Source organism: Muntiacus reevesi, chromosome 16, assembly GCF_963930625.1.
Source record: "Muntiacus reevesi chromosome 16, mMunRee1.1, whole genome shotgun sequence".
Lineage (NCBI taxonomy): Eukaryota > Metazoa > Chordata > Mammalia > Artiodactyla > Cervidae > Muntiacus > Muntiacus reevesi.
In genome coordinates, this window is record NC_089264.1 from 55289670 (window position 1) to 55303856 (window position 14187).

The 14187-nt window shown below is 38.6% G+C and overlaps 1 protein-coding gene across 2 annotated transcripts in view; it reads right to left on the reverse strand.

Moving 5' to 3' along the window:
- Nucleotides 1–3370: 3370 nt before the first annotated feature.
- The window catches only part of PDS5A (PDS5 cohesin associated factor A), a 121407-nt gene continuing 110590 nt past the window's right edge, over nt 3371–14187 (reverse strand). For both annotated transcript variants that reach the window (XM_065907581.1, XM_065907582.1), the window contains exon 33: nt 3371–6023. In XM_065907581.1, coding sequence (XP_065763653.1) covers nt 6020–6023 — 4 coding nt within the window. In that variant the 3' untranslated portion in view covers nt 3371–6019. The remainder of the gene's footprint in view (nt 6024–14187) is intronic.

Consider the following 14187-nt stretch of genomic DNA (forward strand, 5'->3'; position numbering starts at 1 on the left):
AGTAGCTGCAGCGTGTGGGCTCAGAGCTGTGGCACACGGCTTCGTTGATCCATGGCGTGTGGGGTCTTAGTTCCTGGACCAAGAATCAAGTCTGTGTTCCCTGCATTGGCGGTAGATTCTTAACCACTGGACCACCAAGCAAGAACCACAGAATGTTTTGCCTATGTTCTCTTGTAGTTTTATGGTGTCATATCTTACATCTAAGTCTTTAAGTCTTTCGTGTATAATGTGAGGGGTGTATCCTAACTGCATTGATTTGCATGCAACTGTCCAACCTTCCAGCACCACTTGCTGAAGAGACTGTCTTTTCCCCGCTGTATATTCTTGCTTCCTTTGTGGAAGATTAACCCATCGTGTGTGGGTTTATTTCCGGGCTCTCTGTTCGGTTGTTCTATATGTCTGTTTTTGTAGAATACCATGTTGTTTTGATTAACATAGATTTGTAGTATTGTCTAAAGTCTAGGAAGCTTATGCCTCCTGCTTTGTTGTTTTTCTTCAGGATTGCTTTGGCAATTATGGGATTTTTATGTTTCCATATAAATTTTAGGATTGCTTTTTTCAGTTCTGTGAAAAATGTCTTGGGTAATTTGATAGGAAACACATTAGATTGCTTTCAGTGGTATGGCCATTTCAACAAGGTTAAATCTTCCAGTCCAAGAGCATGGGATCTCTTTCCATATCTTTGAATCATCTTCAGTTTCCTTGACTAATGTTTGTAGTTCTCAGCATGTAGGTCTTTTAGCTACTTGGTGAGGTTTATTCCTTTTATTTTTTGTATGTGATTTTAAAAGGGATTATTTGTTCACATCCCCTTTCTGATATTTCATTGCTTGTGTAAAGAAATGTAACCAATTTTTGTATGTTAATCTTATATCCTGTTACCTTGCTGAATTTGTTCATCAATTCTAGTTTTTGTGTGGAGTCTTTGGAGTTTTCTATATATACTATGTCATCTGTATCAAATGACAATTTTACCTCTTCCCTACCAATTTGAATACTTTTTTCTTGCCTGAGTGCTTTGTGGCTTTCTTCTTTTTTCCACTTAATTTTTATGGAATGCTTGTAATTTCCTTCATTCTTCCATAGGAACTGTAAAATTTAGGTAGCTCTGACCTTCAAAACATGAGGCCAGAATTATCAGTAAGAGAGAAAATACATATTAGTGAAGATTAGGCCTTTGGATACAGTTCATTAAATGTTACCATTGTGATGAAAAAGTGGAATTAGCAGGAGGCTGGAATTGATGTAATAGACTTCTGGAAAGAGGCAGGCCCTGCTGCACATAATTCTAAGCTTCCTTTGGCAGACCAAGCTTCCAAAAGGTCAGTTGGAAGCTTAGGCCAATTCTATGTACAGCAGTTAAAAGAACCTCCTTGTAAAATGTTCACAAGTAAGGTAGTTTTAAGGGTATCAGCCTTCTACCTTTCAGCTCTTAACCTGAGGTGGGTGGCGAAGGGTCAGGTTACTTGTCTCTGCAGCTGACTTTCTCTTGGAATGTACACTCCACTGCAGGCAGGTAAAGCCAGATGGTGAAACGGCTGACTTTTCTGGGAGGGAAAGGGTTTCAGGAGATATTTGGGGTTTGGGGTAGGTGGCATTGGGGTGATCTCTCTCAAAAACTGAGCCTTTGAAGGGTTGCTGCCTGGGTCCCCATTAAAATTTGCTTCTTGGAGCTCACTAAATCCCTAGTTTGTCCAAAGAAGCCACAGTATCTGTGCTTTAGATGGGCATGCATTCAGGATGGCGGGCAACCAAGGCTTGCGGGCTGGGACCAGGTGCTCCAGGCTTCCCAGGTGGCGCTGGTGGTGAACAATCCGCCTGCCAATGCAGGAGATGCAAGAGATGTGGATTTGATCCCAGGTTGGGAAGATGCCCGGGAGTCGGAAATGGCCACCCACTCCAGTGTTCTTGCCTGGAGAATCCCGTGGACAGAGGAGCCTGGCTGGTTATAGTCTGACACAGTCAGATACAGCTGAGTGACTAGCCGTGCACACCAGGCGCTCGAGTCTGAACAGAGCAGCGTTCGCACAAGGCAAGCGCGCCGCTGGTGTTCATGTTGTTGAACAGACATCTCGTCTGCCCCTGGTCCACTTGCCCGGTTACTTCCTCCCAGGCCGCCCTGAATCTGGAGAGCCAACTCCTGCATCAGGTTCAGCTCAATCTCTTTTAGGGACCTACATGCTCAAACAGTTCTCAGAATAGCACTTCTCTAGAAAAGGGATCTTCTGCTTCCCCTCCATCCATGAGGCCTCACATCCAGGCATGTGTCACCTGGACAGCCACACATGCCCGTGTTGTGCTATTAGCTCTATACTGCTAGTCCTCCTAAGGATGATCTTAGTGTTTCTAATGCCAGCCCCCACCACTGAGCCGTCCGCACAGAACGGTTACCTCCAACCCTTACTTTTTTTTTTTTGTGGCTTCCACGGATCTGAACTTTGCACTAAGGTGCGCCTGTGTCTAACTGACCTCCAGGTGATGGCTTTTCTAGCTTCTGGAAGAATGGATAGTGTTGTTTCTTAGAGGGATGCATGGTCTTTGCTAGAGAAAGGAGTAACTAGAGAATGAAGGGGAGGAAAGTGCCGTAAGTTGGAATCAGCGTTGATTACAAAGTGTTATTTGAGAAATACCTCCAAAATTCAAGTCCTAATCACCCGCTTGCCTGACTCATGTTCCTGTTGGACTCTGAAATAAGCACAAGTGGAGGATATTATTACTCTTAAATGGAAATGAAAGATTGGAGCTCTGGTTTACAGACTGAGTATCTGATTATACTCATTTCCACTGTTGCTGGCTTGTAGCAAACTTTTAGCTTCTTGTAGGCAAAGCTATCATTATTATTTAGGCAGGCTGCAAAGATTCTTGTCAGACTCCTGGAGATTTGGTTCCTAGTGGTTTCTACTGAGTTGTTTATGTGAATGAAAAGTATCCAAGTGTGGAATAACCACCCCAGTGAGGGTAAAGTACAGAAACCAGTCATGATAGCTTCTCTTACTTCTCCTTCTGTTCACCTCTTATTCCAGATACATGCATGTAACCTGCTTGTTCTCTATGAATTAGTTTTTGAAGTAAATGTACATGTTCAGAATTTGTGATAAAAAGGCATATCAACGGGTTAGTTTAAATGGAAGTCTACTTTGAAGTTCTTAAAAGACAATTTCTAAAGCTTCCCAGATGCCCATAAGAATTCACCCTGTTATTATGTTCGCCCTCAGTCACTGACAGCCATGTAGTCAGTTTGAAGGTGGCCTTTGATTCCTTATGGGGATGTGCAAAGTCCAGAATCTAAACAGAAAATATGCAAAGACACTTTATCAGCTTGTGACATACCAAGACCGTACATGAATATTCAGCGTTCCACACTGCTATATAATGCTGCATTTCTTGGTTTTATTTGAAACAATGCATATTTTTAGCATTTTATGGTAGGATTTTACACTTGTCATTTACACAAATTACAAGGTTCTCTTCAAGTCTTTAAAAAATTTTTTTAAAAATTCAGCCCATGTGCAGCACAAGAATATGCAAAACTACTTTACATTATACACACGTTTTATCAAAGGAGATACAAAATTCTGGCTTGTAGTTTTAGACAAATACAAGAAGCTTCAAACTAGACACAAAGGGTTAACATTAATTCTCAAATATAAGTCTGCACTTTGTGTTGTATTTCTCTGAGATGTGAATACCAAATTCCTAAGAGATTTTACTTTCTCCTTTTTCAAAGGAAAAATGACAAATTTCCCTTAAACAAGTCCCTCCCCATCAGCTCTGCCTACCATCCTACTCTCCCAGCCCTTAGTGCCAGACACTTGCTTCATATTAAAAAAGGATTTTCCATTTCATTTTGTATGTGGACCAGATCCTTTTAGCTAACTCCTCTCTTGCAAAAATCTAAGCAGCCGTAACTGATGGGAATGGCTGCTACACTATGTTAAATATGACCTCACGCTAGGTTATCTAGTCAGCTATGATGCTGAATGATTAGTTAAAAGGAGATGAGAGAGAGGCGGCCTCTACCAGTGTGCTTTTTATCGGTGGCAAATCGGCAGCCTTAAGAATCAAGCTGCCTGATGCTAAGAGAACTTCAAAATCTAGACAGAACGTGCCCACTGATGGATTGAGGAACTTCTCTGATGCTTATGCATAGATAATCTTTTTCAGCATGTTGGAGGCAATATTTTATCTGTCTAAAGGGTTATGAAGAGGCAATAAGGAAGAGTAGAACTTTTTCTGCCCTTTTAAAAGGTAATATCTGGTATCCATTGTTCCCTAGCCATCATCCAATATCTAAATGTGTGTATATGCATATTTAAAAGACTTATCCATCTTTCAGCCAGTCAGTATACAGCCAACTCTTGATTACCTATGAGAACATTAAGTGACATTTACTACCAACCAATTTTACATTTAACATTATCCTTTTTGGACACAGGTCATGTTCACTCTTTACGTCTCATGTAGACTACAGCCTGTCAAGACCAAGTTACCACAGAGCGTTTATGTCCTCAAACCCACGCGAGGTGTGTGCAAGGACCCTGTGCAGATTCAGACAGGGCTGCGGGGAAAGGGCTGAGGTGGAGAGCGGGGGCAGGTGAGAAAGGACCCATCTCAGTTCCTCCTGAATTAGCTCTTATGGTATGCTCTGTTATTTTATTTTTATGATTAATTACATGATGTTATGCAAAATCCAAAACCTGAGGCATAGTCACTATTTTGTATAGATAATGGAGAGTTGACTGTAATCACGTTGTTTCTTTATAACTTTAGCCCTTTCACATACAAACTTCACAGGAAAACATAATATGATAAAAAGATTAAAAAAGACTACCATATGACATCTAGAAGCATTTATTTTATGCAAAAAACTTAAATATGAATATGTGTACACAAAAAGTGCACACATTACCTATGCTGAACAATGCCAAGAAACAATATATTGATGCAACAGTTGTCTTCAAAAATAAACATAAAAACGGAGCCCAGACTGGCAGACAAAAGCAACACACTTATTTCCCAATAGCACAATGCTGAAATTGATAGCAATCCTAAGCACCTCCCACTTTCCTTACAAAGCTGCCAAAGTCCAACTATTTAAAAAGAACTGACTTTTTTTTACATCAATAATAAAAATCTGGTGACAAACATTATAAAACCAAATGCTGGACAGTTTTTACTCCTTTAAAATTTCAAATATTCCAACGTAATCACAGGAGTAAAAACCACTTTAAAGTGATATGCTTTATGAAACAGACAACAATATGTACATTTATTGCAAATTATATTAAACTAAAATGGAGGGGAAATCAAAATATGAAGTGATATGAAATCAATAATAATTTTAATTATTTTCTCACTCTGATAAAAATCAGAAAGCAACATTTATAAAATTGCCACCACATCACTTTTCATAGCAGGGAACTGAAATCTGTACATCTCATTTTGCAGAAAAGTAGGCAGGCAGAAAGAATTATACATAGAAGTTTCCAAAAGGAAAAAAAAAGACATATTTAATCTGATTTCTCTTCCTCTAAAAAATTAATTCAGTAGACTTCTATTTTTTTTTTTTCTTGTGTAACACGGGAAAATCCTGGCTCTAAAATTGATGAATTTTCATTGTCAGTGTAAGGACATCCTGTTACTTTCTTTAAAATAAAGACTGCAGCATGGAAATTAATGGTGTATTATGCCGTTAAACTCCAGATATGCAGGAACTGGAACCAAGTGTTAAGCAATTTGCTTAATTATTGACTTTTCATAAGAAAAGTCTGGGGGGAGGGTGGAAAAGAGTTGCTTTTAGCCTCTCTCTCAAAGAGTTTTTGCTGTACATTTCCATCAAAGGAGTTGTGGTCATGTGAAAAAAGGAAGTAATAGCTTTTTTCAGTTTTCAAGGCAGAAAGTGTGTTCTGAAGTTAGCTTCATTTTCTGTTCAGGGTCATTCTGAATCCAAGTTTTTGCAGAAGCTAGAGCCTGCTTCTGTTTGGCCTTCATTTTCTCCCTTTGCAAATACATTTTCTTTTTACCTTGGGGATAGGAGTAGAAGAAAGCAATGTTAGTAAGATAAAACCAGGAAAACAAACCATACATAGATTATTTCTTTTCTATCATTATCTAAAATCTGAAAACATTTTTTTCATTTTTCACATGAGACTTAACTTGATTTAGGAATCTTTCCATAGACTATATAAAAACAAAATACCAATTAAGAAGTTTTTATAAGCATTGCTACCCAATGGCCAATTTGCTTATTACTACAATAAAACACTAAAAGCTATTTGAAATAATTTTTAATTAATACTTCCAAAATTATATAGTAGAAAAATTATTAGACAACTATGGCAAAATGAATTTAAAAAGCAGCAAAACTAGGTTCTATTCTTTAGTGTACTAAAAAAGGAGGAAAACTTGTCTTAATTCTGCTAAGAAGAATCCCCCATTGATTCTGTTTCCCGAATAGGGAGGGAAAATTATGACCCCTGGAAGGATGAAGTAGTGGGATAGGGTCTCCTCTTCTCCCTTCACCTATTCCTCTCTGGGAGGAGAAAGCAGCCATCTAAGGGGTGAGGGAGTGGTGGGCAGGGAAAACTGGGCATGCTGGAGTTCTGGTCTGTGTGAGGTTATTTGTTCAATTTAGGGACAAAGCTAGCCGTTACCTAGCCTATGTCATTCCACATTTGGGGGTGGGGTGGAACCCATGGCTCGCAGGATCTCAGTTCCTGGACCAGGGACTGAACCTGGGCCAGGGCAGTGGAAACGGAATCGTAATCACTAGGCTGCCAGGAAGCTCCCTATCATTCCACGTTTTTAATCAGCCGTTAAGACTGTGTCTCCCTGACAATTCCAAACTTGGGCAAGAAAGATAAGGGGGATGTTTACTTATATTCCCAAACGCCAATGTTATATATACCTTTCATAAAGATAACAATGCTAACAACAAGTTAATTAAGATTCTTATGGAGTATTAAATTGTTATAATAGAATTTAATAACATGATATCAAAGAATCCTCTACAGGCTGCCTGCTGCGCCTTCAGGAAGCTTCCCTTTACTAGCTCTGGGCCCTCAGTATCTTCCTGGCTGCTCTCACAGACTTTTAAAACGACCCAGGTCACTGGAAGGGTTTCCTGGACTTTATTCTATGTCCCAAAGTGAATCGCCATCACTTCCGAGCACTTGGCTTCTGAAAAATTTCATATTATTTTGATAAAAATTTACTTGTTACTGAAAAATATTTGTATTAAACTAATATATGGTTGTTTAATACATAAGGAGACATACTTAGGGGATACTTCTAAAATATAAATTTGTGATGTCAGGAAACCTTCTCACTATACAAATGAGCACAGGAAATCAGTAAATTCTTTGCTTAATAAAATAAAAACTCCAAGATTCTTGAATGCTCTAATACTAAGCATACTACACAAAACACATTAATCCAAAACTGCTGTTATCCTATTGATGAGTTACTTAAATTCAGTTTTCCCATATGTTACAAGTTTAAGGATTGTATCCCCACAGGTGTTTATTGATTTTCTTTTTCATGGAAGAATTTGGCCTTAAAGGTAAATAAAACATACTCAACAATCAGCACACCTATAAAAACACATTCTCAGTGCAAAACGTTTGGGATTGTTTGCCATTTGGATAGTAGTTTAAAAACAAAGGAAAAACAAGTGAACTAATGAACAACTGAAAAGACGGCGAATCCTCCATTCTAACTCGGGAGGCCAACATGAAGTGTCCAGTTTTACAGACACTATTTCCCAACTACAGCGTACAAATGGCTGAGTTTTATAAACCCACAGAGTAAATTCAAGGAATTTTCTCAAAAGAAGTAACAATTTCAAATGCAGCCCCAAATATAAACAGGAACATTTGTTGGAACATACACACATAGAAGCTGATGGAATACATTTATTGCAAAAATCCAAAGGGATCTAAAAAATCCTACAGGTAAGTTTACAAGTTAAAATCCTGAATTAATGAATGAATTATATAAGTAGAAATCATGCTAAAAATTATTATTTACTCAATGTTGTCAGTGAGAGGATCTAATAAGAGGAATTCCAGAGGGGTCTGAACGTGCTGCACCGTGTAAGTGACGGCCGTGGTATTTAAAAGGCTGCAGAGGCTGCTTTATAGGGCTGAAGCATTAACCGGGTTACAAACAAACAATCTAGACTGTAGCTGAAATATACTACGGCCTCAAAAATGGTTTTCATTAATTAGTTAATAATAAAGTTTAAATAATCATGAAATATGGTAGGAGTATAAATACCAAGTAATAAAATTGGGCAAGTTTTCTGGAGGTGATGCCAGCAGTACCCAGCGTAGACTGACTGACCTTGAGATCTGACACTCAGCTCTAAAAGGAGCGAGGTAGGGTAATGCCAGGAAAGGCTCTTTTCAGATGGTAATAAAAAGACAGCTGTGACCAGGGCAGGAACGGACCATCAGTGAAGTGAGAAATTAAGTAAGTAAAATGTGTGAAGAGTAATGCAAGGCCAAGAAAGACTGACAAAATAGCGTCTGGACTTAGATACTAGGGTCACAGAGAGGCACAAGTTTGCCCGGGCTTGTTTCTCAAAGGCTTACATTCAAGCTTAAAATCTGGGGGCAAATTAAATTCCTTTTAGCACAGTGATCCAGACCCAGATCTGGTTCCACAATGCAAGGACCCTAGGCTACACTTCAAGTTGCCAGGGCAGTTGAGTGACCTGATCCCACCACTCTGGGTTCATCAGAAATGCAGTGCTTGATGGCTGTCAGTGTTGGCGGCCCTGTTTCTTTTATCAATTACATGGTTCAAAGTGTACTGATAACCTTAAGAGGCTGATTCAAGGTGTGTGTGTTAGCTCTGTATTCTGAATTGTTCAGCCATGTGGCTTTAACTTGTATCTGATTCTCACTGGGTCTCAGGAAAATACAGGTGAGCTGTCAAATCAGAAAATACAGGTAAGATGTCAAATCCATCGCAGGTAATTTTTGCAGTTAATGAAAAGTATGTTTAGAAACGTATAGGAAGGTGAAAGCTAGAGTTTCCCATGAAATAAAATAAAACTGGCACCTTCAGAATTTTGACCAGTGTTTTTTCCTCAAGCTGAAGGACAGGGCACCAGCCGAGTCACCAGAACTCCTGTTTTCGTGTCTGTTCCTACTGCTGGTGGTGGCTGTTCAGTCGCTAAAGTGACCCCGTGACCTCATGGACTGCAGCGCATCAGGCTTCCCTGTCCTTCACCATCTCACGGAGCTCGCTCAAACTCATGTCCATCGAGGCGGTGATGCCATCCAACCATCTCATCCTCTGTCACCCCAATTTTCCTCCTACCCTCAGTCTTTTCCAGCATCAGGGTCTTCCCAATGAGTTAGCACTTCGCATCAGGTGGCCAAAGTACTGGAGCTCAGCTTCAGCCTCAATCCTTCCAATGAATATTCAGGGTTGATTTCCTTTAGGATGGACTGATTTGATCTCCTTGCAGTCCAAGGGACTCTCAAGAGTCTTCTCCAACACCACAGTTTGAAAGCATCAGTTCTTTGGTGCTGGCTCAGCCTTCTTTATGGACCAACTCTCACATCCACACATGACTACTGGAAAAACCATAGCTTTGACTATATGGACCTTTGTTGGCAAGGTGATGTCTACTTTTTAATACACTGTTTGTCATAGCGTTTCTGCCAAGGAGAAAGTGTCTGAATTTTGTAGCTTCCATCACTGTCTGCAGTGATTTTGAAGCCTAAGAAAATAAAGTCTGTCACTGTTTCCACTTTCCCCCCTCTATTTGCCATGAAGTGCTACACATTAAAACATCTCCTTTTTACACATTAAGAGCAGAAACAAAGATGTGAGTTGTGAATGTTCACGGTTTAGAGGAGAAAGATAACCAACTGCAGCTGTCACTACTAACGATACAGTGTTAATAAGGGACATGACCTGGATTCAAAATCCCTGCTCTATGTAGCACCAGTCAGGTGGCCTGGGAAAGTAACCGCTTCAGGTCTAACCTCCTTATTTCTAACATACAGTTGGTACTTGCTTTATAAAGATGGCTGTCTTAAACAGACGTTTAACAACCTTTCCCTATTACCACTATTATTTCTACCAATATTCCACCTACTATTCACGGCAGCCCTTCAATGTTCTCACAGTGTTACGTGCGTCATTTAAGTTTGGCACTTTCAGGAACATCTGACCTCTCCCCTGGTTTACTGCCTCTCTGAAGCTGAAATGAGGGGCTTTTCTCTGCGTGAATTCTGAAACAGGTTTAAAAGATGACTATAGTTTTTGTCTGATTTAACCTATGATTATTTTAATAAACTAGCTTCTTATGTAATAATTATAAAAATTAACTGCATGCAAACATTTTCCACTTTATGGAATAAAGTTTCACATATATAAATACACTAGTTATTTAAAGTAAGGAAGTCTTTTCAAAGTATCCTCTATTAAACTAGTTTTGTATGCATGTATAGTACTCATAGAATTAAGACTTAATTTTACCTCAATAGGACAATATAATATGGACTCCAGAGTGACAATGCCTGGTTTTAATCCTGCCTCGACTTCGCTTACTCATGTTAGCAAAGGGACCAAACGCTGCATGGACTCTCTCTCCTTGGGTTTCTTCCTCTTTATAAACTAGGGATAATGACAGTACTTACCCATGTAGCGATGTTTTAAGCACTTCACAGGTTAATAAAGAGCTTAGAATTGAGCCTGATTAATAATAAGCACTGTATTAATGTTAACTATTATCAGTCTTATGTAACAATTTTTTAAGTGAAACAAAATATGTAACATAAAATTTATGTACAGTTGGGTGTGCATTAAGTACATTTGCACTGTTGTACAATCACTGTCATTCATCTCTGTTAGGCTGATACGAAAGTAATTGTGGTTTCACACCGTGAATTTTAAGTCATTATAACTAGGTTCAAACACATCTTTATTAATCAAAATAGGAACCACTACAACCAACATGTTTTTTCCCAACTAACACATTTTTGTCAACAAGAAATGTTTATTCCTGTAACGTAAAAATCTGTGCTTAAGGATTCAACAAACTCTTGGAAAACATTTTTCTTGCAGAAAATTGTTGAGATGCTTAAAGATGTGGTAGTCAACTAGCGAGAGGTCAGGTGAATATGGTGGATGAGGCAAAACTTCATAGCCCAATTTGTTTAACTTTTAAGTGTTGGTTTTGCAGTATGTGGTTGAGGATTGTCGTGGAGTAGAGCCGGACCCTTCTGTCGACCAATACTGGCTGCAGGCGCTGCGGTTTTCAGTGCCTTGCACTGATTTGTTGAGCATACTTCTCAGATGTAAGGGCTTTGCCAGTACTCAGAAAGCTGAATACCAGCAGCAGTCCATCAGACGGTGACCATGACCTTTTTGTGCAGGTCTGGCTTTGGGAAGTGCTTCTGGTGCTTCTTCCTGGTCCAACCATTGAGCTGGCCGTCACCACCTGTCACATAAAATCCACTTTCTGTCACCTGTCACAATAACCTGAGAAATGGTTCCTTGTTGCACAGACTAAGAGAAGATGACATTTCAAAACAATAACTACTTTTGATTTGTAGTCAGCTCATAAGCCACCCACTTATTGAGTCTTTTCACCTCTCCAATTTGCTTCAAATGTCAAATAACTGTAGAATGGCTGATGGAGAGTTCTTCTGCAACTTCTTGTGTAGCTGTAAGAGGATCAGCTACGATGATTGCTTTCAATTGGTCACTGTCAACTTCTGATGCCCTGCCACTATACTCATCTTCAAAGCTGTTGTTGCCTCTGCAAAACTTCTTGAACCACCACTGCACTGTACTTTCGTTAGCAGTTCCTGGGCTAACTGCGTTGTTGACTTTGTGAGTTGTCTCTGCTGCTTTACCACCCATTTCGAACTTAAAATCGTTTGAATTTGCTTTTTGTCTAACATCATTTCTACAGTCTAAAATAAATGTAACGTCATTAGCAAAAAAAAATATAAAGCAAGAAATGCACATTAAAATAATGTAAAACATAAATACATTTATTTAAAAATGTATATGAATATCAAAGAGCAGAGTTCAATAACACAAAACCACAATTACTGTTGCACAACCTAATAAATATTGGGATTAATATTTTAATAGAATATTTTCATCCTCCCAAACTGAAACGCTGTACCTATTAAACAGTAATGCCTAGTCAGGCCCCACCCCCACCCCTGGGAACCACCTCATTCTGCCTCTATGAACTGAATTTGACTACTCTAGTATCTCATCTAAGTGGAATCATACACTATTTGTCCTTCTGGGTCTGGCTTATTTCACTCAGCATAATGAATGTCCTTAAGGTTCATCCATATTGTAGCATGAGTCAGAACTTCACTGCTTTATGTAGTAATAAAAATAATTCTTATATTTTTATTTTATCAGTCAACAGACCTAAAGTGAAAGTTTTTCTGCTCTCTTCTGGAATTAATAAGCTGGGGATTCTTTGAGGGTAAGAATCTATTTATTTTGGATACTTATGTATTGCCAACACCCAGCACAATGCTGGCAGTTTAATCCGTCTGTATTTGTTAGAAGAACAAATGAGAAGTATAAAGAGCAATACTCATGTGCCTATAATGTGTTTATTTCTATGCAAGAGGATATCATGAGTAATATAGAGTTTCTGGAGTAATTAGGTTTCCAAAAAAAAGTCATAATGCTAGAATTTAAGGGCAGAGTTGTATATTAGATTCAGGAAAGAATGGAAAAGACAAAAGGAAGCTTGGGAGAAAGTTTCAGAATGTCCTTTCAGAATGTCCTTCCGTGTTTTGTTAGTCATGCATTAACAGTCAATAAACCAATCACAAGTTTCTAAGGTATGTGCAGAGTATCTATTCTACTCAAGTACTATGGGTCTGAAGTACTATCACGAACACCTGTCATCAAAGAATTTTGTATTGTGTGTAACACATTGCCCAACCGATCTACTAACTGGCATACTTAAGACTTCTAAGGTATCTTTTCACTTTTTCCTTTTCACTCTTAAAAGAGATATTTTAAGATTTTTCAGAAGGTCCAAAACCATTTTAAATCAAGAGCAGTTTCTGGCATCTAAGCCATTTTTGTTGGGTTTTGTTTAATACTTTGGGGGGCATATAGTGTAACTAAAAGCAGAGCAGTGGGTTTTACAATGATCCATTTCAGAGACAAGGTTGATTGCTACTGAAAATTATTTTCAGGGTTCAAGTAAGTGCCTGGATATTTTGGTTAGATGGCAAAGGGACAGCTCATGACAGATAAGATCAGGTGGCTCAGGTGGCCTGGGTGTGATATCAGTAGTATTTCATGTGGGTGAGGAATGGCCAGAATTCTAGAAACCCTTTAGAGAATTCTGGCTATGTCCTCCCATGAAATTTCTTCAGTTTTTGCATAACCAAAAATATATTAAGTGGTAAAGCAACTAGAATTCAAAACAATGGTTAATTACTGAGCATTTATTCTACACAAGGCATTTTGTTAAGTGCTTTCTATTTAATGATTCATTTAATTCTTAGAACAATCCTTTGAGGAAGGTATTATCATATTGTCTTACTGATGAAGACAAGGAGGCCAAGGTTAAGTATGTTGTTCCAGGTCAAAGGTCCAGGTTTGAGGAGAAAATAATAAAATTTGCCCCCAATATTGGCTTTCTACTTTTAGTCCATAAAACTAGAAGTTACTAAGTAGAAGAAACACCCATTACTTAGTCAGATTTGGGCCTGGATCAGCTGCCATTAGATGCTGAAAAAGGTGCTTAGAGACATTAAAAATATAACAAATTTAATAACCCCAAACTTCAGAATTTCAGAAATGCTAATGTAAAACCCAACCCAAACATGATCAAAGACGAGCAGCTGTGAGGTTATTCTCATTGGGAAGGGCAGGGGAGAGAAGTAAGTCGTTGACTTATATTAAAGTTTACTATAACAAGTGGAATTAAAGAGCAGGATATACTTGTTCATTGTGTCATGACACCTATTTACTCCATTCTGGGACTTCTGTACAAAAAAGTAGCCCTTTATTTTTAGTACACCCCATGCAACTATGTGAAGAAGACCAAGATAATAATATCCTTGCTAATAAATAGAAATACCAAAATACCACATCCTAATTTAGGAGATCTCTCTTCAAATTGTTGTTCTGAAGGTTATGAGATAAAAACAAACGCCATCATCACTTACT